General features: G+C 32.2%; 1 protein-coding gene across 1 annotated transcript; it reads right to left on the minus strand.

Moving 5' to 3' along the window:
• Positions 1 to 20,378: 20,378 nt before the first annotated feature.
• LOC139892140 (transcription factor bHLH18-like) lies at positions 20,379 to 22,556 on the minus strand. Its single transcript, XM_071875181.1, has 4 exons — positions 22,520 to 22,556; positions 21,638 to 22,169; positions 21,006 to 21,398; positions 20,379 to 20,749 (listed from the first exon to the last, which is right to left on the minus strand). The coding sequence occupies exons 2-4, from the start codon at positions 22,127 to 22,129 to the stop codon at positions 20,687 to 20,689; spliced, it is 948 nt and encodes a 315-aa protein (XP_071731282.1). The 5' UTR covers positions 22,130 to 22,169; positions 22,520 to 22,556; the 3' UTR covers positions 20,379 to 20,686.
• Between the last annotated feature and the right edge of the window lie 2,022 nt (positions 22,557 to 24,578).

Raw genomic sequence — 24,578 nt, forward strand, 5'->3', positions numbered from 1 at the left:
GACGACTTCCTTCAAATACAGTCGTGCTAGCTTCTCCATTTTGTCATCTTCTCTTATTGGCAGGAAGTGTGCTGACTTGGTGAGACGATCAACTATTACCCGAATAGTATCATAACCACTAGCAGTCCTTGGCAATTTAGTGATGAAATCCATGGTAATGTTTTCCCATTTCCATTCCGGGATTTTGGGTTGTTGAAGTAGACCTGATGGTTTCTGATGCTCAGCTTTGACCTTAGAACACGTCAAACATTCTCCTACGTATTTAGCAACATCGGCTTTCATACCCGGCCACCAAAAATGTTTCTTGAGATCCTTGTACATCTTCCCCGTTCCAGGATGTATTGAGTATCTGGTTTTATGAGCTTCTCTAAGTACCATTTCTCTCATATCTCCAAATTTTGGTACCCAAATCCTTTTAGCCCTAAACCGGGTTCCGTCTTCCCGAATATTAAGATGCTTCTCCGATCCTTTGGGTATTTCATCCTTTAAATTTCCCTCTTTTAAAACTCCTTGTTGCGCCTCCTTTATTTGAGTAGTAAGGTTATTATGAATCATTATATTCATAGATTTTACTCGAATGGGTTCTCTGTCCTTCCTGCTCAAGGCATCGGCTACCACATTTGCCTTCCCCGGGTGGTAACGAATCTCAAAGTCGTAATCATTCAATAATTCAATCCACCTACGCTGCCTCATATTCAGTTGTTTCTGATTAAATATGTGTTGAAGACTTTTGTGGTCGGTATATATAATACTTTTGACCCCATATAAGTAGTGCCTCCAAGTCTTTAATGCAAAAACAACCGCGCCTAATTCCAAATCATGCGTCGTATAATTTTGTTCGTGAATCTTCAATTATCTAGACGCATAAGCAATCACCTTCATTCGTTGCATTAATACACAACCGAGACCTTGCTTTGATGCGTCACAATAAATCACAAAATCATTATTCCCTTCAGGCAATGACAATATAGGTGCCGTAGTTAGCTTTTTCTTCAATAACTGAAACGCTTTCTCTTGTTCATCATTCCATTCAAATTTCTTCCCTTTATGCGTTAATGCAGTCAAGGGTTTTGCTATTCTGGGAAAGTCTTGGATGAACCTTCTGTAGTAACCAGCTAGTCCTAAAAACTGGCGTATGTGTTTCGGAGTTTTCGGGGTTTCCCACTTTTCAACAGTTTCTATCTTTGCCGGATCCACCTTAATACCTTCTTTGTTCACTATGTGACCGAGGAATTGAACTTCTTCCAACCAAAATGCACACTTTGAAAACTTAGCGTACAATTCTTCCTTCCTCAATACTTCTAACACCTTTCTCAAATGTTCACCGTGTTCATGGTCATTCTTTGAGTAAATAAGTATGTCATCAATGAAAACAATGACAAACTTGTCAAGGTATGGTCCACACACTCGGTTCATAAGGTCCATGAACACAGCTGGTGCATTAGTTAAACCAAACGGCATGACCATAAACTCGTAATGACCGTAACGTGTTCTGAAAGCAGTCTTTGGAATATCATCTTCTTTCATCCGCATTTGATGATACCCGGAACGTAAGTCAATCTTTGAATAAACAGACGAGCCTTGTAGTTGATCAAATAAGTCGTCGATTCTCGGTAGTGGGTAGCGGTTCTTGATGGTAAGTTTGTTCAACTCTCGGTAGTCGATACACAACCTGAATGTACCATCTTTCTTCTTGACAAACAAAACAGGAGCTCCCCACGGTGATGTGCTTGGTCGAATGAAACCACACTCTAAAAGTTCTTGTAATTGGCTTTGCAGTTCTTTCATCTCGCTGGGTGCGAGTCTGTAAGGGGCACGAGCTATTGGTGCAGCTCCTGGTACAAGATCTATTTGAAATTCAACGGATCGCGGTGGGGGTAATCCCGGTAATTCTTTCGGAAATACATCGGGAAATTCTTTTGCAATGGGAACATCATTGATGCTCTTTTCTTCAGTTTGTACTTTCTCGACGTGTGCTAGAACAGCATAGCAACCTTTTCTTATTAGTTTTTGTGCCTTCAAATTACTAATAAGATGTAGCTTCGTGTTGCCCTTTTCTCCGTACACCATTAAGGGTTTTCCTTTTTCTCGTATAATGCGAATTGCATTTTTGTAACAAACGATCTCTGCTTTCACTTCTTTCAACCAGTCCATACCGATTATCACATCAAAACTCCCTAACTCTACTGGTATCAAATCAATCTTAAATGTTTCGCTAACCAGTTTAATTTCTCGATTCCGACATATATTATCTGCTGAAATTAATTTACCATTTGCTAATTCGAGTAAAAATTTACTATCCAAAGGCGTCAATGGACAACTTAATTTAGCACAAAAATCTCTACTCATATAGCTTCTATCCGCACCCGAATCAAATAAAACGTAAGCAGATTTATTGTCAATAAGAAACGTACCCGTAATAAGTTCCGGGTCTTCCTGTGCCTCTGCCGCATTAATATTGAAAACTCTTCCGCGGCCTTGTCCATTCGTGTTCTCCTGGTTCGGGCAATTTCTAATAATGTGGCCCGGTTTTCCACATTTATAACAAACTACATTGGCATAACTTGCTCCGACACTACTTGCTCCGCCATTACTCGTTCCGACACCATTTGTTCCTTTCGTTCTATTAACCCTTGGTCCGTAGACCTCACACTCCGCCGCGCTATGACCATTTCTTTTACACTTGTTGCAAAATTTGGTGCAGAACCCCGAGTGATACTTTTCACACCTTTGGCATAGCTGCTTCTGATTGTTGTTGTTGTTGCGGTTATTATTGTTGTTGGGATGATTGTTGTAGTTGCTGTTGTTGTTGTTGTTGTTGTTGTTGTTGTTGTTGGGCCGTTTGTTGTAGTTACGATTGATGTTGCGATTGTTGGGATAATTATTGCGATTATTGTTGTAATTGCTGTTGTTGTTGTATTGGTGATTCTTATCACCGTTTTCCTCCCACTTTCTTTTGACTTGCTTCACATTGGCCTCTTCAGCAGTCTGTTCTTTAATTCTTTCTTCAATCTGGTTCACTAGTTTGTGAGCCATACTACATGCCTGTTGTATGGAGGCAGGCTCGTGTGAACTTATATCTTCTTGGATTCTTTCCGGTAATCCTTTCACAAACGCGTCGATCTTCTCTTCCTCATCTTCGAATGCTCCCGGACACAATAGGCACAATTCTGTGAATCGTCTTTCGTACGTGGTAATATCAAATCCTTGGGTTCGTAACCCTCTAAGTTCTGTCTTGAGCTTATTGACCTCGGTTCTGGGACGATACTTCTCGTTCATCAAGTGCTTGAATGCTGACCACGGTAGTGCGTACGCATCATCTTGTCCCACTTGCTCTAGATAGGTATTCCACCATGTTAACGCAGAACCTGTGAAGGTATGCGTAGCGTACTTCACTTTGTCCTCTTCAGTACACTTACTTATGGCAAACACCGATTCGACCTTCTCGGTCCACCGTTTCAATCCGATCGGTCCTTCGGTTCCATCAAATTCCAAAGGTTTGCAGGCAGTGAATTCTTTGTAGGTGCATCCTACACGATTTCCTGTACTGCCAAATCCAAGGTTATTGTTGGTATATAGCGCAGCCTGTACTGCGGCTATGTTTGAAGCTAGAAAAGTACGGAATTCCTCTTCATTCATATTCACGGTGTGTCGAGTAGTCGGTGCCATTTCCTTCAAAATAGTCAAATGGAACAAGTTAATCATACAGAATATTAAGAGTAGTTAATAGTATTTCGTAGCATAATATGAACTCATTTATAAAAGCTTTTTCTTCATATTAGCGTTTTATAAGTTTAAATTCGGGTAGTACCTACCCGTTAAGTTCATACTTAGTAGCTAATATACAATTCAACTACTACAATTCTATATGAAAAACTGATTGTAATAATATTTCACGTTCAAACTTTTATACAATATTTTACAAACTTACAATACCGATTATTTTACATAAAGCATGAAATATAGCACACAATAACTTTGATACAATATAGTTATGAAGATAATTCTAGCTAGTACACAAGTCGTTCAGCAAAGGCAATAAAGACACGTAATTCATACGTCCAGAAATAAGTCATGCATTCTGGTTTTACTAGGACTACTTCCCATCCTTGGTCTTGTGGAACATAACCGTTATGGCCGTTGATAAGACAGCGTGTTGTAACGTCGTCAAAGGGACGAGGGTTACGTAATGACCAACAGTCTCGTAATAACCTAAAAACCTCATTTCTTACCCCAATTACCGACTCCGTCACTTGTGGGAACGTTTTGTTTAATAGTTGTAGCCCGATGTTCTTGTTCTCACTTTGGTGAGAAGCAAACATTACTAACCCGTAAGCATAACATGCTTCTTTATGTTGCATGTTAGCCGCTTTTTCTAAATCACGAAGTCCTATATTTGGATATACTGAGTCAAAATAATTTCTTAACCCGTTGCGTAAAATAGCATTTGGGTTCCCCGCAATATATGCGTCAAAGTAAACACATCGTAACTTATGGATTTCCCAATGTGATATCCCCCATCTTCTGAACGAAAGCCTTTTATAAACCAAATCATTCTTGGAACTTTCTTCGAATGTCTTACAAACTGATCTCGCCTTAAATAGTTGTGCCGAGGAATTCTGACCGACTCTAGACAAGATTTCATCAATCATGTCTCCAGGTAGGTCTCTTAAAATATTGGGTTGTCTATCCATTTTGTGTTTTTTTACTGTAAAATAGACAAGAGTTAGATTCATAAAAAAAATACTTATTAATACAAGCAATTTTTACATATATAATAAAGCATAAGCACACTATATTACATATATTACACCACACGAATATAATTATCTTATTCCGACTCGCTCGTTTTTTCTTGTTCGGTTTTGGTTCGTTTTGCCAAGTTTCTAGGGATATATGATGTTCCCCTAATACGAGCCGTCGTTGTCCACATTGGTTTAGAAAAACCTGGTGGTTTAGAGGTTCCCAGGTCATTGTTACAACTTAAGGACTTCGGGGGTTGACGATACATATAAAGTTCATCGGGGTTGGAATTAGATTTCTCTATTTTTATGCCCTTTCCCTTATTATTTTCTTTTGCCTTTTTAAATTCAGTTGGGGTAATTTCTATAATATCATCGGAATTCTCGTCGGAATCCGATTCATCGGAGAATTGGTAATCCTCCCAATATTTTGCTTCCTTGGCGGAAACACCATTGACCATAATTAACCTTGGTCGGTTGGTTGAGGATTCTCTTTTACTTAACCGTTTTATTATTTCCCCCACCGGTTCTATTTCTTCTTCCGGTTTCAATTCTTCTTCCGGTTCCGATTCTTCTTCCGGTTCCGACTCTTCTTCCGGTTCCTCTTCGGGAACTTGTGAATCAGTCCACGAATCATTCCAATTTACATTTGACTCTTCATTATTATTAGGTGAGTCAATGGGACTTGTTCTAGAGGTAGACATCTATCACATAATATCAAACACGATAAGAGATTAATATATCACATAATATTCATATGTTAAAAATATATAGTTTCCAACAAAAATGTTAAGCAATCATTTTTAAAGAAAACACGGTCGAAGTCCAGACTCACTAATGCATCCTAATAAACTCGATAAGACACACTAATGTAAATTTTCTAGTTCTCTAAGACCAACGCTCTGATACCAACTGAAATGTCCCGTTCTTATTGATTAAAAATGTTCCATATTAATTGATTTCGTTGCGAGGTTTTGACCTCTATATGAGACGTTTTTCAAAGACTGCATTCATTTTTAAAATAAACCATAACCTTTATTTCATAAATAAAGGTTTAAAAGCTTTACGTAGATTATCAAATAATGATAATCTAAAATATCCTGTTTACACACGACCATTACATAATGGTTTACAATACAAATATGTTACATCGAAATCAGTTTCTTGAATGCAGTTTTTACACAATATCATACAAACATGGACTCCAAATCTTGTCCTTATTTTAGTATGCAACAGCGGAAGCTCTTAGTATTCACCTGAGAATAAACATGCTTTAAACGTCAACAAAAATGTTGGTGAGTTATAGGTTTAACTTATATGTATCAAATCGTAACAATAGACCACAAGATTTCATATTTCAATACACATCCCATACATAGAGATAAAAATCATTCATATGGTGAACATCTGGTAACCGACATTAACAAGATGCATATATATAAGAATATCCCCATCATTCCGGGACACCCTTCGGATATGATATAAATTTCGAAGTACTAAAGCATCCGGTACTTTGGATGGGGTTTGTTAGGCCCAATAGATCTATCTTTAGGATTCGCGTCAATTAGGGTGTCTGTTCCCTAATTCTTAGATTACCAGACATAATAAAAAGGGGCATATTCGATTTCGATAATTCAACCATAGAATGTAGTTTCACGTACTTGTGTCTATTTTGTAAATCATTTATAAAACCTGCATGTATTCTCATCCCAAAAATATTAGATTTTAAAAGTGGGACTATAACTCACTTTCACAGATTTTTACTTCGTCGGGAAGTAAGACTTGGCCACTGGTTGATTCACGAACCTATAACAATATATACATATATATCAAAGTATGTTTAAAATATATTTACAACACTTTTAATATATTTTGATGTTTTAAGTTTATTAAGTCAGCTGTCCTCGTTAGTAACCTACAACTAGTTGTCTACAGTTAGATGTACAGAAATAAATCGATAAATATTATCTTGAATCAATCCACGACCCAGTGTATACGTATCTCAGTATTGATCACAACTCAAACTATATATATTTTGGAATCAACCTCAACCCTGTATAGCTAACTCCAACATTCACATATAGAGTGTCTATGGTTGTTCCGAAATATATATAGATGTGTCGACATGATAGGTCGAAACATTGTATACGTGTCTATGGTATCTCAAGATAACATAATATACAATACAAGTTGATTAAGTTATGATTGGAATAGATTTGTTACCAATTTTCACGTAGCTAAATTGAGAAAAATTATCCAATCTTGTTTTACCCATAACTTCTTCATTTTAAATCCGTTTTGAGTGAATCAAATTGCTATGGTTTCATATTGAACTCTATTTTATGAATCTAAACAGAAAAAGTATAGGTTTATAGTCGGAAAAATAAGTTACAAGTCGTTTTTGTAAAGGTAGTCATTTCAGTCGAAAGAACGACGTCTAGATGACCATTTTAGAAAACATACTTCCACTTTGAGTTTAACCATAATTTTTGGATATAGTTTCATGTTCATAATAGAAATCATTTTCTCAGAATAACAACTTTTAAATCAAAGTTTATCATAGTTTTTAATTAACTAACCCAAAACAGCCCGCGGTGTTACTACGACGGCGTAAATCCGGTTTTACGGTGTTTTTCGTGTTTCCAGATTTTAAATCATTAAGTTAGCATATCATATAGATATAGAACATGTGTGTAGTTAATTTTAAAAGTCAAGTTAGAAGGATTAACTTTTGTTTGCGAACAAGTTTAGAATTAACTAAACTATGTTCTAGTGATTACGAGTTTAAACCTTCGAATAAGATAGTTTTATATATATGAATCGAATGATGTTATGAACATCATTACTACCTCAAGTTTAGTAGATAAACCTACTGGAAGTGACAAGAAATGATCTAGCTTCAAAGGATCTTGGATGGCTTGAAAGTTCTTGAAGTAGGATCATGACACAAAAACAAGTTCAAGTAAGATTTTTACTCGAATTAACATAGTTTATAGTTATAGAAATTGAATCAAAGTTTGGATATGAATATTACCTTGAATAAGAAAGATAACCTACTGTATATAACAAAGGTTTCTTGATCTTAGATGATTACTTGGAATGGATTAGAAAGCTTGGAAGTAAATTAGTAAACTTGAAGGGATTTTTGAAGTGTTCTTGAAGTGTTCTTCCTATGATGATTATAGCTTGATTCTTGAAGTGATTTTTGATGAAGATGATGATTAACTACTGGAAAAATACATTCATAATAGTGTATGTGTGTTGAGAGAGAATTAGAAAGAGAATTGGAAGTGAAATGGAGTGAATGATGAGTGGTAATTGGTGAGTGGTGAGTGGGGTTAAAAGGAGTTCTAGTTAGTTGACTAGCTCATGGTAGAAGTTAAAATTGATTAGTCATACATGACATAATCAATTGTGGAATCTCATGCTAGTTCCTATTGGTATATACTCATAGTAAGTACGTTTTGAAGCTGTGTATAATACGGGTAAGAATACGACTAGAATTCTTGATGAAAGAAAAGAATGGAAAAGTAACTGTAACCATTTTCGTTAAGTATGAGTGTTTTGATATATGTCTTGAAGTCTTCCAAAAGTATTTTAATACATCTAAATACACTACTTGTATATACATTTTAACTGAGTCGTTAAGTCATCGTTAGTCGTTACATGTAAGTGTTGTTTTGAAACCTTTAAGTTAACGATCTCAATTAATGTTGTTAACCCATTGTTTATTATATCTAATGAGATGTTAAATTATTATATTATCATGATATTATGATATATTAATATATCTTAATATGATATATATACATTTAAATGTCATTACAACGATAATCGTTACATATATGTCTCGTTTCGAAATCCTTAAGTTAGTAGTCTTGTTTATATGTATATAACTCATTGTTAATATACTTATGGAGATACTTACTTATCATAATCTCATGTTAACCATATGTATATCCATATATATATCGTCAAGTCGTTTTTACAAGTTTTAACGTTCGTGAATCGCCGGTCAACTTGGGTGGTCAATTGTCTATATGAAACATATTTCAATTAATCAAGTCTTAACAAGTTTGATTGCTTAACATGTTGGAAACATTTAATCATGTAAATATCAATCTCAATTAATATATATAAATATGGAAAAGTTCGGGTCACTACATATACCGTCCCATAAATTTTTTTATTTCTTTTATAACAATTTAGTTCTATTAAACCGACAACATGATTATATTTCAAACCACATTTAAGATCAAAGTCTGCCATTTCAAATACATAAATAAAAGACACATTTATAACATCCGATTAAAAGCCCGAGCATGGTGATTGGGGATAACTACCCAATCCTACGTAAGTAAAATGCCAAGTCTTCTAAGCAACCAAAAGCCAATCCACTACAATCCGCACTTACCCAAGCCGCCACCTTGCGAACCTATAAAAATAAAGTCAGCGAGAGGGTAAGCTAATGCTTAGTGAATGAGAATATACTACATACATATATATATGCATAGAATGAATACGCCACCAACAACAATCAATATCACATACCGGAGTCCAAGCATGCAAAGCCAGCTATATAATACGTACCACCTAACTAAACCCGCAAGGTTACCTACAACACAACATTTTATAGATATACATAACAATACGTAATCCGCTCGAGGTTAACCCCTTAACCAAATATCAAATGAAGATTGGTCAAACATACATGAGCCTTAGTAAATCCACACCACACGTGACTACTATCTTCAATACAACAACAAAGATCGAGGTTGGCCGAACATACACGAGCCCTAGTGAATCTGCACCACACGAGAGTCACTACCTCAATAGAATGACCGAATCTACACGCGTCATTATGAATTAGCACCACACGCTATTCATTACCCAAATCAAAACCTACATCAACGGGGTTATCCAAATCACAAGCCAACGTGAAACCGTAAAGATACGATTCACTACTCCAAGTGTGGTAACCCAAAACTTACACCCGTGCCTATAAGACCCGAGTTCATGGAGTCCTTTCTCCCAACATATGTAGAGTGAATCCGAATACACGGAGGTCACTCTACCCTCCCCGCACCTATCTTACACATACATATGCACATAGTATATTGACACTCACCTTGAAACCTCGATGGATGAAATACCAAAATCCGCAATCGCCAATGGAAAGTACCTATCCCATTTTTCACATAACAAACAACACAATTAGGGTGGATTACAAACCAACCCATATTGACACCTAGTGCAATATTGACCCAATTGCACTTCCAAGCACAAACCTTACCCAAACTCACCAATAATCACTAACACTAATGAAAATGGTTCCAACAACGCCAACTAAACCAACCACAAGTGTTAAACACTCATTTTCCCCAAAAGTCAACCTACAAACGCTAACTTTGACCCAACTCAAAATTAGTCTTCCAACAACACCCAATTGGGTTCTATCAACAACATAATCACTAATCATAGTGATTATAACCAAATACAAGCCCTAATCATGGCTAATTTATCTTTCAACCCAAAACCCAACAACAACAACAATAACTACTTACAATAAACTCATTCCATGAACTAGATGGGTTTTCTCAACAATTAAATCTCAAACCCTAACTTGAATATAAAATCAATAAAATGAAGTTCAGATTTGAGACTTATCACTACCACCAAAAAGTTGTCGTGAACGAGATGAACAACTTTGCCTCTTGCGCCTTCACCCGAATCGACCTTCTTCCTCCCCAAATGAAGCTTTATCTCTCTACACTTGAGTTTCTCACACTAGAAATGAATGGGAGAGTTTGTGTGGGTGTAAAATGAGATAGGGTTGAGTTCTTGATCCTTCCTCAAGCATATAACCCGTCCATAAGTGAAAGGACACAAATGCCCCCTATTTAAACCCAAAAACGCGTCTAAAATAGGCATTCTGCACATCTGTCGCGTTACCCGACTACCTGTCGCTTTTCGCGACACTCCCAAATGCGATACACCTGATCAGCTTGCAATAAAGTGACCAGGACTAGAGTTTTAGGCTGTCACGTTTTGACCTTGTTGGTCGCGTTTCGCGACATACCAGGACGCGACAAAGGCACCCAAAATGCGATATCAGCAGTTCACTTCCATTTTCTGTTTCCAGCTTCAATTTAAAAGTTCAGGGACTGAAGTTGTCTGATTCTGATTGTGATGTAAATTTTGAAAATGGATAAGTGTTAGGTAGACTTTCAGTGACACTTTCTGATGCACACTTTTACTGACACTTTCTGATGCATAAAATTCAGGGTCTTACAGTACAAGTGTGAGACCTATCTATATAAAAGGGATAAGGCCTAACAGATCTAAATTATCGAATAACAAGATACATATAGACAAAAATTAAATACGAAACACAGGAGAAGCTCGGAACATCGAGAAATAGCAGGAAAAAGAACTCAGTACACTCAACGTCTACCTGGGATCGATTGACTTGATAGTTCAAGCTGGGATAGACAGAAGATGCAGTACCAACATAATGGCGACAAAGCAGCCCCAGCCCACCCATTTAATTAAATACCCAATTTAATCAAGAGAGTAAAGAGTCAAAAAGCCTGCAACTTAACCAATGCCATCTTTGGGTGTGTTATTAGCATCGAATAACCTAGGATTATGAAATGCCCTGTTCATATACGTTATAAATGATTCACAATAGTTGATTTCATCGCGAGGTATTTGACCTCTATATGATACATTTTACAAACATTGCATTCATTTTTAAAAGACAAACTTTTATTACATCGACAGTTGACGGCATGCCTACCATTTCATAATATATCCAACTATAATTGACTTAGTAATAATCTTGATGAACTCAACGACTCGAATGCAACGTCTTTTGAAATATGCCTTGAATGACTCCAAGTAATATCTCTAAAATGAGCAAATGCACAGCGGAAGATTTCTTTCATACCTGAGAATAAACATGCTTTAAAGTGTCAACCAAAAGGTTGGTGAGTTCATTAGTTTCACATAAATAATCATTTCCATCATTTTAATAGACCACAAGATTTTCATTTCCATTTCTCATAAATATACGTCCCATGCATAGAGACAAAAAATAACATTCATATGGATTGAACATCTGGTAACCGACATTAACAAGATGCATATAAGAATATCCCCTATCATTCCGGGACATCCATCGGACATGATAAAACAACATCGAAGTACTAGAGCATCTGCTACAACGGATGGGGTTTGTTAGGCCCAATAGATCTATCTTTAGGATTCGCGTCAATTAGTAGACTGGTTTACTAATTCTTAGGCTACCAAGCAAAAAGGGGCATATTCGGCTTCGATCATTCAACCATATAATGTAGTTTCGATTACTTGTGTCTATTTCGTAAAATATTTATAAAAGCAGCGCATGTATTCTCAGTCCCAAAAATATATATTGCAAAAGAATTTAAAAAGGGAGTAATGAAACTCACAATACGATATTTTGTAGTAAAAATATGCATACGACGGAACTGAACAATGCAGGGTTGGCCTCGGATTCACGAACCTATATCAATTATATATATATATTAACACATATAATCGTAATCGAACAGCTTCATATATTATATCTTAAATTATGTATTATATATATTTAATTTGTGTATATATTTAATATGATTAATCTTTTATATAGTTATATTAATATCTATATATAATTAGTATTGTATTTAAAAATAACTAATTTTTTATATATGAATATTTATATAACGTTAATATGAATAGTACATACTTATATATAATATTACTAAAAGTATATTTTTATATGCAAAATATTTATTTGGTAACATAATATCAATAATAGTAATAAAAGTTGTATTTGCTTATAATGATAATATTAATATTAATAATATTGATAATAATAATAATTATAGTAATAATAATGATAAGAATAATAATAATGTCACTAAAAATAATACTAGTAATAATAATGATTATAATAATAAAAATAATGGTTTTAATCCTAATGATATTAATTATAACTTAAATAATAATGCTAATAATAATATTTATATTAATAATAATAATAATAATAATAATAATAATAATAATAATAATAATAATAATAATAATAATAATAATAATAATAATAATAATAATAATAATAATAATAATAATAATAATAATAATAATAATAATAATAATAATAATAATAATAATAATAATAATAATAATAATAATTCTAATTTTAATTCAAATTCAAATTCTAATTATATTCTAATAATAATAATAATAATAAAAGTGAGTAAACTACCTTTAAGCCCTTTCAAAAAAAAATGCCTCAGACAGGGATCGAACCCGCGACCTCTCGAATAACAAACGCACTCCTAAACCATTGAACCATTATTCATTTTCTGATTTAAACTCAATTACTTATGTAATTAATATGTAAAACGCGGTTTTATCATCTTCCATCATCATCATCCCTTATCATTATTTTCGACATCGTAATCTAACTCATAACATCATCTTCATACATCGAACATCATGTATCACAAGCATCATCATCTTTATTATGATTACAATCACATGAAATCATAAATCATACATCATCATAACCTCGCATCACCTAATTCACTAAACCTCATCATGTACGTTATTATTGATCATCATCATTCTTGTTTGCTGTAATAGGAACAGAATTAGAGTTGTGCAGCAGCAGTATTGATAGCAAAGGGTTTGAGAAAAGATATGGAAACATAATGTAGCAGCGACAGCAATAGCAGTGAGTAGCAGGAGATTTGGGCTTGTCAACACAGCAATAACTGGATTTGTCACGGCCCAAAAGTGGATAGCCCAAACAATTTATCAAGCCCAACAAAGCACAATAGCTTTTGGCCCAACATGTAAAACCCAAATAGTAATTTTAACGCAAGATAAAACGTGTGGCCTAACAAATCAAAATGGTAACAACCGGTTTACATAAAGAAAGCAAGTGGGCTTCGGCTGGTACTACAAATGCATCATTGTTACATCATTCTCCATTATCCATAATCAAACAAGCAGGTTACCGACACTAATAATACAATAATAATAATGCCTTGCATAAATATTTAAATATGATCACAAGCATCATTATCTCACCCCATCATTATCATCTTTATCATTCAATGTTTTTCACGCATCATCAGCGTCATAAATCATCATTCTTTATCGTATTTTACAGTGACTAGAAACAGCATTAAATAGTGAGCATCAAGATGGTGTTCATGGTGGTTGAACATGGTGGTTTATGGCGGTTGTGGTTTCATGTATGAGTGTGTGTGGGTCATGAAGAGTAACAGCACAGCTGGAAAAGAAAAGGTTGCAACATTAGCAGTTAAAAGAGAAAATATATAGTCGATGGTTTGTGGGTTTCAATCGAGTTAAAACAGAAGTATAAACAGAAGTAGAAGAATACAGTTGTAGTTGTATGTGGGTTCGTTTTTGAAGTTGCAACTAGACACGATAAATTATATGGTTTGTTTGTTGTGATGATTTGTTATGATAATTTTGTGGTGTTTAAGAGGTGGTGAAGATGGTTGTAACCATAAAGGAGAAATCAAAGAAAGTGGTGGAGTTGGCGGTGGTGGTCATGGTGGTAGTTATGATGTTGAAGTGATGGCGAGTGTGTTGTTTGTGGTGTTTCATGATGATGATCGAAACAGAAAACATGTGGTAGTACATTGACCTTTGAGAGTGGTTTTTATGGTTATAGGAGTTGCGTATTCAGCTGCAAACCGTGGGTACAAGTGGTGGTTGTAATTCAATCAAAACAGAAAATAGTTTAGTAGTAACCTATATTGATTCCGGATGTGATTGTAAGTGAAACAAGGATGTGACTCGTTTGGTGGTGATTGATTGATTGATTTACAGCGTAGCAGAGACTCGTTTAGCAGTAATCTTCGTATCAGTTAGATAAGGTGGTCGATGGGGTTTTTCAAATGGGATCGAGAAAGAAAAGGGTGATGAAGGATATAAAGGGTGGAGAAGAAAAAGCATAAGTGTTTGTGATGGTGAAGGAGATAAGATGTTTGTGTGATTTTTCCCTTCTATCAAATCTCTATATGTATGCATATATATTAAATATATAAGTACTTAGTTAGTGGACAGTTAAATGAAAAACAGAATCGTAAAATATCTAGAGATGATATACTATAACATTAATTGTGTAAAGTTGAATTATTTTCTTTACAGGTGAATTGCTCAGCTGTCATATAGTGATGGAAAGATTTGACATATAATCACGAGTAAAACAGAAATACAGAAAAGAGACAAGTAAATATATATTTGATAGTGATATGTAACAACTTGTACAAATCTAATTTGTTTTTACCTATTATATTTAATATAACTAAATATAAATATATTAATAATAATAAAAATACTAATAATAATAAGAATAATGATAAAAGTAAATTAAATAATAATAATAATACTTTTAAATAAAATGATAATTTTTAGTAATCATAATAATAACTAAAATCATAATTTTAGTACTAATTATAATAATAAAAATGATATTAATAATGATAACAATAATATTAGTAATATTAATAATAATATAACAAATTAAATGCTTCAAATTATTATTATTATTATTATTATTATTATTATTATTATTATTATTATTATTATTATTATTATTATTATTATTGTATATATATATATATATATATATATATATATATTTATATATTTATATATATATATATATATATATATATATATATATATATATATTTATATTTATTTTTAAATATATATAAGCATCTATTTACAAATAGTTATTCGTGAATCGTCCGATGTGACGACCCAGAAATTTCCGACCAAATTTGAACTTTGATCTTTATATGCTTCCAACACGATAAGCAAAGTTTGTTAAGTTAAATCTCAAGAATTTTAAACTATGTTCATACATTCATTTAACCTCGACCAAATTCCAACGATTCATGAACCATTAAATGAACGTATATAATTATGTATGTATATATATTATAACTTGAAAACATTAATAAATTATTAAACGAATAATACTTTACATGAACGTATTTGTTTCAAAATATATTTTTCAATGAAATTAAAAGATAATATTAAATGATTGATTTATCAGATACATTGTATGATCACGAGTCTCTGTTGAGAGGTCCACTTTGATTTAGAAAACCTTTTCTTTTTAACGATATTCGGAATAATTGGTAAAGTGAATTTCAAGTAAGAACAAAAGTGTCAATTAACAGGAACTAGACAAGAGTTAGTGGAGATTCATGTTTGATCTTCAATTTATGTTTTACAATATTTTCCTCGTGATCTCTATAAGATAACTATTTTAACTTTTGTATTATTTATGAAATATGGATAACTTAGAAATTAGATATCAACGTTTCACTTTAAAATGAATTCATACGTTTATCTAACCTTTAAACCTTATCTTACGCTTCACCAACAAACTGTAATTTAAAAGCTTGAAATATATTTTGAGTATAAAAAATTTTATGTTTTATAATATAACGATCTCCATTTTAACTTTTTAATAAAATGATTATATATATATATATATATATATATATATATATATATATATATATATATATATATATATATATATATATATATATATAGTTTTAGAAAACAAAATTATCATATTTGATTTAAACGTATAAAAATATTTCAGTTTAAAAAGAACTTTATTAATTGGGATGTTTATAAGATAATTTGTATATGACTCTTGAAGAATTTAAATAAAGCTTACATTATAAAATTACAAATACATAAAGTGTTTCAAAAACGTAAACGTGATTTGATATAATATTTTTCGACTATCTAAATGATTACAAAATTGAACTTTAAAATATAATTAGTTTTCAAAAACTAAATATTGTATTATTAGGTAAATATTTCAATATGAACAAATTTTTTTTTTTAAAAATAAGGATATATATATATATATATATATATATATATATATATATATATATATATATATATATATATATATATATATATATATATATATATATATATATATATTTACAAGTGACAAAATATAATATTTAACGGTTGATTTAAAATAATATATTTGGATAAACAACGAGACTTTGATTTATGGAAGCAAATGACCACGACAGTCAAATACAAAAGTTATGCTTTGGGTAATATAGTTTTTAAATGATTAAGTCTAATTATTGTTGAAGGTACACGTCACGTAACGTAAAGTGCTAGTTATTTGAGCGTACGAAAATGCGTTCGAGAAACCGGAACCAGTACATAAGTCAAGCTTCAATGTACAATAGATCGGAACTAAATTTACATGTTAACTATGTACGTAAATATAATATAATATATAATTAAATATATAAATAAAATATATATATATATATATATATATATATATATATATATATATATATATATATATATATATATATATATATATATATATATATATATATATATATATATATAACCGTCGGCACAAGAAATTGATCGAGTGTGAGCTGTAAAATGTAGTGCCGCGATCGCGGCTCAATTACACCTAAAAACTCCGCAATCGAGGAGCATAGGGTCCCAGAAATGAGGCTATAAGTCTCGAACGCGTTTTGATTCAATTCACAATTCCATTTATCGATCTATCTCTCTGATATTACATGTACTCCGTAATATTTATTTTATTTATTATAAATTATTATAAATCTTATTATTATTATTATTATTAGTATTATTAGTATTATTAATATTAATATTATACATAAAATACTACGGCGAGGTCATGAGCGAATCATTTCAAAAACTGGTTTTCGAGTAGGATAGGGCTAAGAAAATTATGGGTTATAGCTATGGAGGTGATATGTATGGTTCATGGGTATGCTCGTGAGGTCAATTTAGTGTTTATCATCTCCGTTGCGTCTACGTATCTTTCCTGCAATATTGAATCTCAATATTGATACGTGAGCACTCATAACTTAACTTTTATATATTAATAGTGTATCCCTGACTAGTGCTCGAGAATATAGGATTATGCATGCTTGTACTTTTGATATTGCCATTAGATACGTTATGTTGAATCTTGAATTAGTTACATATGTGGTTGAGATAAGGTATAAGATATGCATGTCGTTGGAAAGCTAGCGAAAAATTAAGAACTTTTTATTGAGATATCGAATGGTTTCGATGAATGGATTAGAAGTTATAGTCAATTGAATTTTTATATTATTATTGAAAATGATTATTATTATTGTCGTTATTATCGTTGTTATAGTTTTTATCTAATTATTATTATTATTATTATTATTATTATTATTATTATTATTATTATTATTATTAAGCAGTATTACCATTAAAAATTGTTATTTTTATTATTATCGTTACTATCGTGAAAGTTATAATTAGTATTATCATTAATATTATTATAATATTTATTATCATTAGTATTATTATAACTAAAAACTAGTATTAGTAACACCTAATTAATATGATTACTATTATTATCATTAACATGAACGCGATATAAAAGACGATTAAAAGCTATTAAATGAATCGATTAGGGAATAATGAGTATGGATATCATGATAAAATTTAAAATATCGTAAGATGTTGATTTAAATAAAATTATCGTTTTTTCATTATCACTATTATTATTAAAAGTATTATTAATATTCAAACCATTATTTTTACAAAAATTATTATAGAGTATCATTGTTAATATAAAATTTCATTATTAATGAGAGTTATCATTTTATCATAATATTATTTTTAGTAAATATAAATATGATTATTATTGTTAGTAGAATAATAATAATTATTATTACAAAATAATACAACTTTTACTTATTATTATTATTATCGATATTATTTTATCAAATAAATATGTAATACAAAGATATTTTATTATACGTAGTATATTTACATTAATAATACCTATCGTTATATTAAATAAACTTTATAAATTTTATTACCTAAGATATATAAAAGTATACTTTTATCATATATAAATTTTAAATATAAATTTTTTATTAACAAATGACTTTTATTAATTACTTTCATAAAACCTGTTAAAAATATTAAATATATATAAAACGACGATATTTAAGTTATATGTTAATTATGTATGGATTTTGGAAATCATTTTGGGTCAAGTTGACTTTTTGTTGACTGTCGCATATTAGTCTCGAGCACTAGGATTGTGATACACTATGACCTAACCTAAATTGTTAGACAAATTTTGACCAACATATATATATATATATATATATATATATATATATATATATATATATATATATATATATATATAGGTTCGTGAATCCGAGGCCAACCTTGCACTTGTTCAATGATGTTATGTGTATTTTTACTACGAAATACAGTATGGTGAGTTTCATTTGCCTTTTTACCCTTTCTATTTTTGGGCTGAGAATACATGCGAAATTTTTATAAATGTTTTACGAAATAGATACAAGTAATCGAAACTACATTATATGGTTGAATGATCGAAGCCGAATATGCCCCTTTTGCTTGGTAGTCTAAGAATTAGTAAACCGATCTACTAATTGACGCGAATCCTAAAGATAGATCTATTGGGCCTAACAAACCCCATCCAAAGTACCGGATGCTTTAGTACTTCGAATTCGTTTTTATCATGTCCGATGGATTTCCCGGAATGAGAGGTGATATTCTTATATGCATCTTGTTAATGTCGGTTACCAGGTGTTCAACCCATATGAATGATTTTTGTCTCTATGCATGGGACGTATATTTATGAAAAATGAAAATGAAATTCTCGTGGTCTATTAAAATGATGAAAATGAATGATTATGATAAACTAATGAACTCACCAACCTTTTTGGCCGGAGGTCCGCTTAGAAGCAATCTCTCTATCCGTCGAATCGAGAGAGTAATGACTCTCTCTACTCTTGTGAGTGTTTCACTCGGGGTGGAGAAACGATTTCTCTTTATTCAAGGATAGAGGAAGGATTGTCTACTTCACACCTCCCCCATGCCTCATTCATATGGGATTTGGTTTTGTTGTTGCTGTTGTATGCAATAATGTAGACTACTCCTAACCATGACACAGTTTTTTTAAAAGACTGAAGTTAACATCAGTATCATATCAACATTTCTTTAAAAAGCTTAACGCTATTAATCATAACATACTTGTTCAAAAAGACTTGGACCCACCAATTATATATTATTAATTTTAAATGTAATAATAAATAATAATAATATAAAACAAATACTGCGTATCAAAAAGAATCAAATATGAGAAGGGGTCTCACATTAGTTTGTCATCTACATTCACAATAAAGACGAAAATGATTTTATTTTATTCTTAAAAGAGACACACAAAGACACAATGGTACTTACAGTGTCTTTTACTAGTGAAAAAAGACGTGAATAAAAAGACGAGCGTTGGTAATGGTCTAGTGGATATGCAGATCACGTGATTATTACTTTAAGTAATATACTCGGTTATTTATATTAGTTAATTAGTAAACTAAAGTTGAAAAAACATTATACTAATATCTTTTGAGATCTTCAGACTATGTGACATGGAGCACCAATTACAAGTAAATAAACGACAAAATATATATATATTAACAAAGGTTACTATGCATATCACACGGGTAAATCTATGAACGCTGTTAAACACGCAAAAAAAAAGCTAACAAAACCCACTGTGAAATAACATGAAACATTCGTCAATCAAACACCTAATAATAAAAAAGGAACAAAAAAAAAACATCTTAGCTTAGGGCTCCTAGCCTCCTTTATATGCTTCTTCAGGAGTACTTGAAAAAACCCATAGATGAGTGCTCAAATGTCATCAAATTCCTCCTTTTGCAGTATTTTTATTTTTATTTTTTTTTATATTTTTATTATCGCCATCTTTAATTACTTAGAAATCTTCTTATCTCGCTATATATCAGCAATTTTCATATAGCTTGTTGAAGGTTCTCCTTAAGTTCTTCTGATGTCATACAATAGGCATCCCCAATCTGCACACATCCAACAAAAAATAACAAGTTAACATTTATAATCAGATATATAAATGGTAAGATTTATGATCAGATATATATGCAAAACTTGAACCAATAAAAATGAAAGAACTACTTGTTAATCTTACATTTCAAAACTTGTGGAACATAATTTTAGATGAGATATATAATTGGTAAGATCATATAATAATTATATAATTTCATAGCAAAACCAACTCATAATATTCGATTTCATAACAGATATAACTATAAGTACCTGAGCAACAATGTTTATAAGAAGCGTGGTTTTGGCAAAAGGCATTGCACTGCTACTGATGATGGACAGCCCAAGTTTCTGCATTTGTGTTAGTACTTTCACTAAGGAAAAAAAACTTTTTTCGCACTGAATTGTTATAAACGCATTGTTTTCTGACATTCGCACTTCGATCTCAGGAGATTTCTTCCAAGGTGCACCATAATCTCCTGAGTTTGTTTCGTCCGAAAAATGGTATTCATCGTCACTCATAGAAGTCCTAGATCTTCGAATACGAATAACAGATTCTTCAACATTCTTTCTTTTGTTATTTTGTGATCTCTCGAGTTCCTTCACGCGATCTTGAAGTTCTTTTATGTAACTAGATGCATCTTGTAGCACAGATGCCTTATCCATCTTGAAAAAAACAAAATTTAAAACATAAAATTATAAGTTTTGTGAGTTTTGTAACTAGATGCATCTGCTAGGTTATTAATAGCTTTTAGCTTTTTTATATCAAATCACCAAAGTTCAAGAAAAATAAACATAAAATATAGAGTTATATATGAAAAATAAAAAGGGTAAAAATCAGATTTTATGTTACGTTATGTTATGTTATGAACGATTAATAGTTTTTCTGAAGAGTAAATTGGTACCTTTTTAAGGTTAGGGAGGAGTGAAGACAAACTAATGAAGTTCTGATTCAATTTCTCTCTTCGTTTCCTCTCGGCCATAACATGATCTTTTGCCTGAATCGTATTCCTAATGGCGATTGGAACTTTTGTTGTACCAGAAGCTACATACCCGCTCGAATCAAGAAACGGGTGGGTCTCATTTGTAGGGTCTAGATCACCAAATGTTATAGTGAAAGTGTTTGATTTGCGAACAACGGTATTATTAGGAGGCTCTTTAGTTTGAGAACTTCTTTCAATACCGCTAATACTGTTCTCCTGAAATTTCATTTCGGGCTGCCGAGTTTGAGAAGATTGACAGATCAGCGTCACGTTATTTGTAGAGCTATCCGAGGAGAATGAATCAGCACTGACGTCATCAACAGGATCAAAAATTAAGCTGCTCATCTGATCATAATTCATGATCTCTTCATCTTCCATTACCAGTTCTGATAACCATGGAGATGACATATCCATTACTTATTAGAAACTTTAAAATTCAGACTGATTAATAAACCTGCAAATATACCAGATTTCCATAAAGATCTAACACAAAATATAACTTCAATATGATTTTTATACTATACTATATAGTAGGAATTTGTTTTTCAAACTTCATATATGGATTAGTAATTAAAACTACTAGCTAACAAATTTTTTTTTTTTTTTTTTTATAAAAAAAGAACTTATATCAACATCGTTTAGTGATTGAGGAACTGATATCGTCGTAAGAGGTCTCAGTTCATATCAGGACGAATGACATAAAAGAGTTGGACACTTACGGTTACAAATCGGTTTCGATCGAATACTCAATATATAATATTAGCTCACTCAAATAGCCTGAATATGAAAACTTAATAATTTTACCTTTAAAAGTTGAATTTGATTTTCTGTTGAAAGTCTTCTGCTTGTTGATAAAAATGAAAAAGAATAAACTTTGTGGTGTATATATGGTAACCACGAGACCTGATTAATTAACGTTGTTTACTAACTAGGCAAAAACACGTGGTGGTGTGAATACCTTCTCATAATTGTCGGAGGAGTTTCTTCACACCTCACCTGCTCCAAAACGTGTAAATATTACAAATATTTTATTGGATTAATTATAGTTGATAATATCTTTTTAATATATGGTCAAAACCAGCGTAAAGACTAATCACACGTTATGGACGATGACGTAGAGTTGCATACATATGAATGGGTGATGACTAACTTATCTGGAAACACGTATCTTACTTTTACACAGAGTGATATGTAAATGTAATGGAGTGAAAAAATAAAGTATCTGAGTTACTGTGTTACCAAAAATATTGGTTTAAGTCATTTACAGTTTTCAGGACAATGCTATTTTCTTCGAGGACAGGAGTGGTCACTTGTCAATATAACAACCTTATTGACATTGTTTCATGCTTTTATTGACATTGTTTCATGCTTCGGGATGACCTTCGATTAGAATTAACTTCCATAAAAGCAAGAATTTTTTTTTTTTTTTTTCAAAATAGAATTATTTTCAAGGTATATTATAAAGATAGAAATTCAAACTCAATTTTTAAAAAATAGGTAAATCGATTAATGAATTGTCGGTTTGCCAGATTTGGGGCCAAACCGGTGTTTCATTTGCCAGTTTGGCCACGTGGTAGATTCTCTGTCAAATCGGCAAATGAAATGCCGGTTTGACTGGAACAGTTTTCGCTTACCAACCGCCTATCAGGCTATCATTTATCACCTCAATCCTTGTGTTTAAATACTGGCCAATAAAAAATTGTCACGTGTCCAAACCGGCAAATGAAACGTCGGTTTGTATCAATATATATACCGACCTCTGGTACATCGGTTTCTATCACTTATTGACAACCCACTCAATTTTTTAAAACACATACACAAATACTGCGATTTTACAATGAATCCCGCACAACCTCGAGCAACTCCGGTCGATGAATCACTGTTATTTTTATGAAACAACCCAACTCGTTATTATACCGACCCGGTATTTTTTTTTCTCTTTATATAGCGCATTAATATTGATAGCAACGACACCATAATTATGTTTACAAAACTTTTTCAACACTCAACAAGTTTAAGCAACCTTAAATTATACATTACACAAGTTTAGGTGTCAAAATGGGCATAACAACCCATGACCCGTTTAACACGACCAAAAGACACTTTCGACCCAAAGCGTTTAACTCCAACATAAGACCGAGCATGGTGATTGGAAAAACACTACCCAATCCTAAATCAAATCCAAAATCAAGTCTTCTAAAGCAACCCGCAATAATCCACTAGTCCGTACGCTTACCCTTGCCACATCTTCCATGCGAATCTATAAAAATATAAACAACGAGAGGGTAAGCTATAAAGCTTAGTGAGGATAAACATACTATATACATACATATGCATAAAATGAATAGGTATCACCAACACAAGTAATAAACATATACAGCATCCTTGTATATATATATATATATATATATATATATATATATATATATACATATATATATATATATATACGCAATACCCAAAAAACCCCAAGGTTAACCCCTTAACCTTAAGGGCGTGAAAGTTGGCCGAAAACTCACACGCCCTAGTGTATCTGAAACTCACGCGATACACTACCTCAAACCACAGGACAATAGGGATGTTCGAACTACACGAGACATTGTGAATCCGAACTACACGAGATTCACTAGTGAAGTTGAACTACACGAGAATCACTACCCTAGGCTGCAACAACAACAATGGGAACGTCCGAACTACACGCGACATTGTGAATCCGAACTACACGAGATTCACTAGTGAAGCCAAACTACACGAGAATCACTACCAAAATCACCTCAACAACATCAACAGGGTTGACCTACTTGTCTATGTTAGCTGCCATGTCTGCCTTTCTATTCCCTTACGGTAATTCCACCAGTGCTCC

Source organism: Rutidosis leptorrhynchoides, chromosome 2 (assembly GCF_046630445.1).
Source record: "Rutidosis leptorrhynchoides isolate AG116_Rl617_1_P2 chromosome 2, CSIRO_AGI_Rlap_v1, whole genome shotgun sequence".
Taxonomy (NCBI): Eukaryota; Viridiplantae; Streptophyta; class Magnoliopsida; order Asterales; family Asteraceae; genus Rutidosis; species Rutidosis leptorrhynchoides.

What these genes read in the sequence shown, in the direction of transcription:
- LOC139892140 (XM_071875181.1), bottom strand. Translation starts at nt 22,129, where the DNA reads ATGGATATGTCATCTCCATGGTTATCAGAACTGGTAATGGAAGATGAA. An exon ending in TCCTCCCTAACCTTAAAAAG is followed by an intron (nt 21,399 to 21,637) that starts GTACCAATTTAC and finishes GTTTTTTTCAAG; the next exon opens with ATGGATAAGGCATCTGTGCT. An exon ending in TTATAAACATTGTTGCTCAG is followed by an intron (nt 20,750 to 21,005) that starts GTACTTATAGTT and finishes GGATGTGTGCAG; the next exon opens with ATTGGGGATGCCTATTGTAT.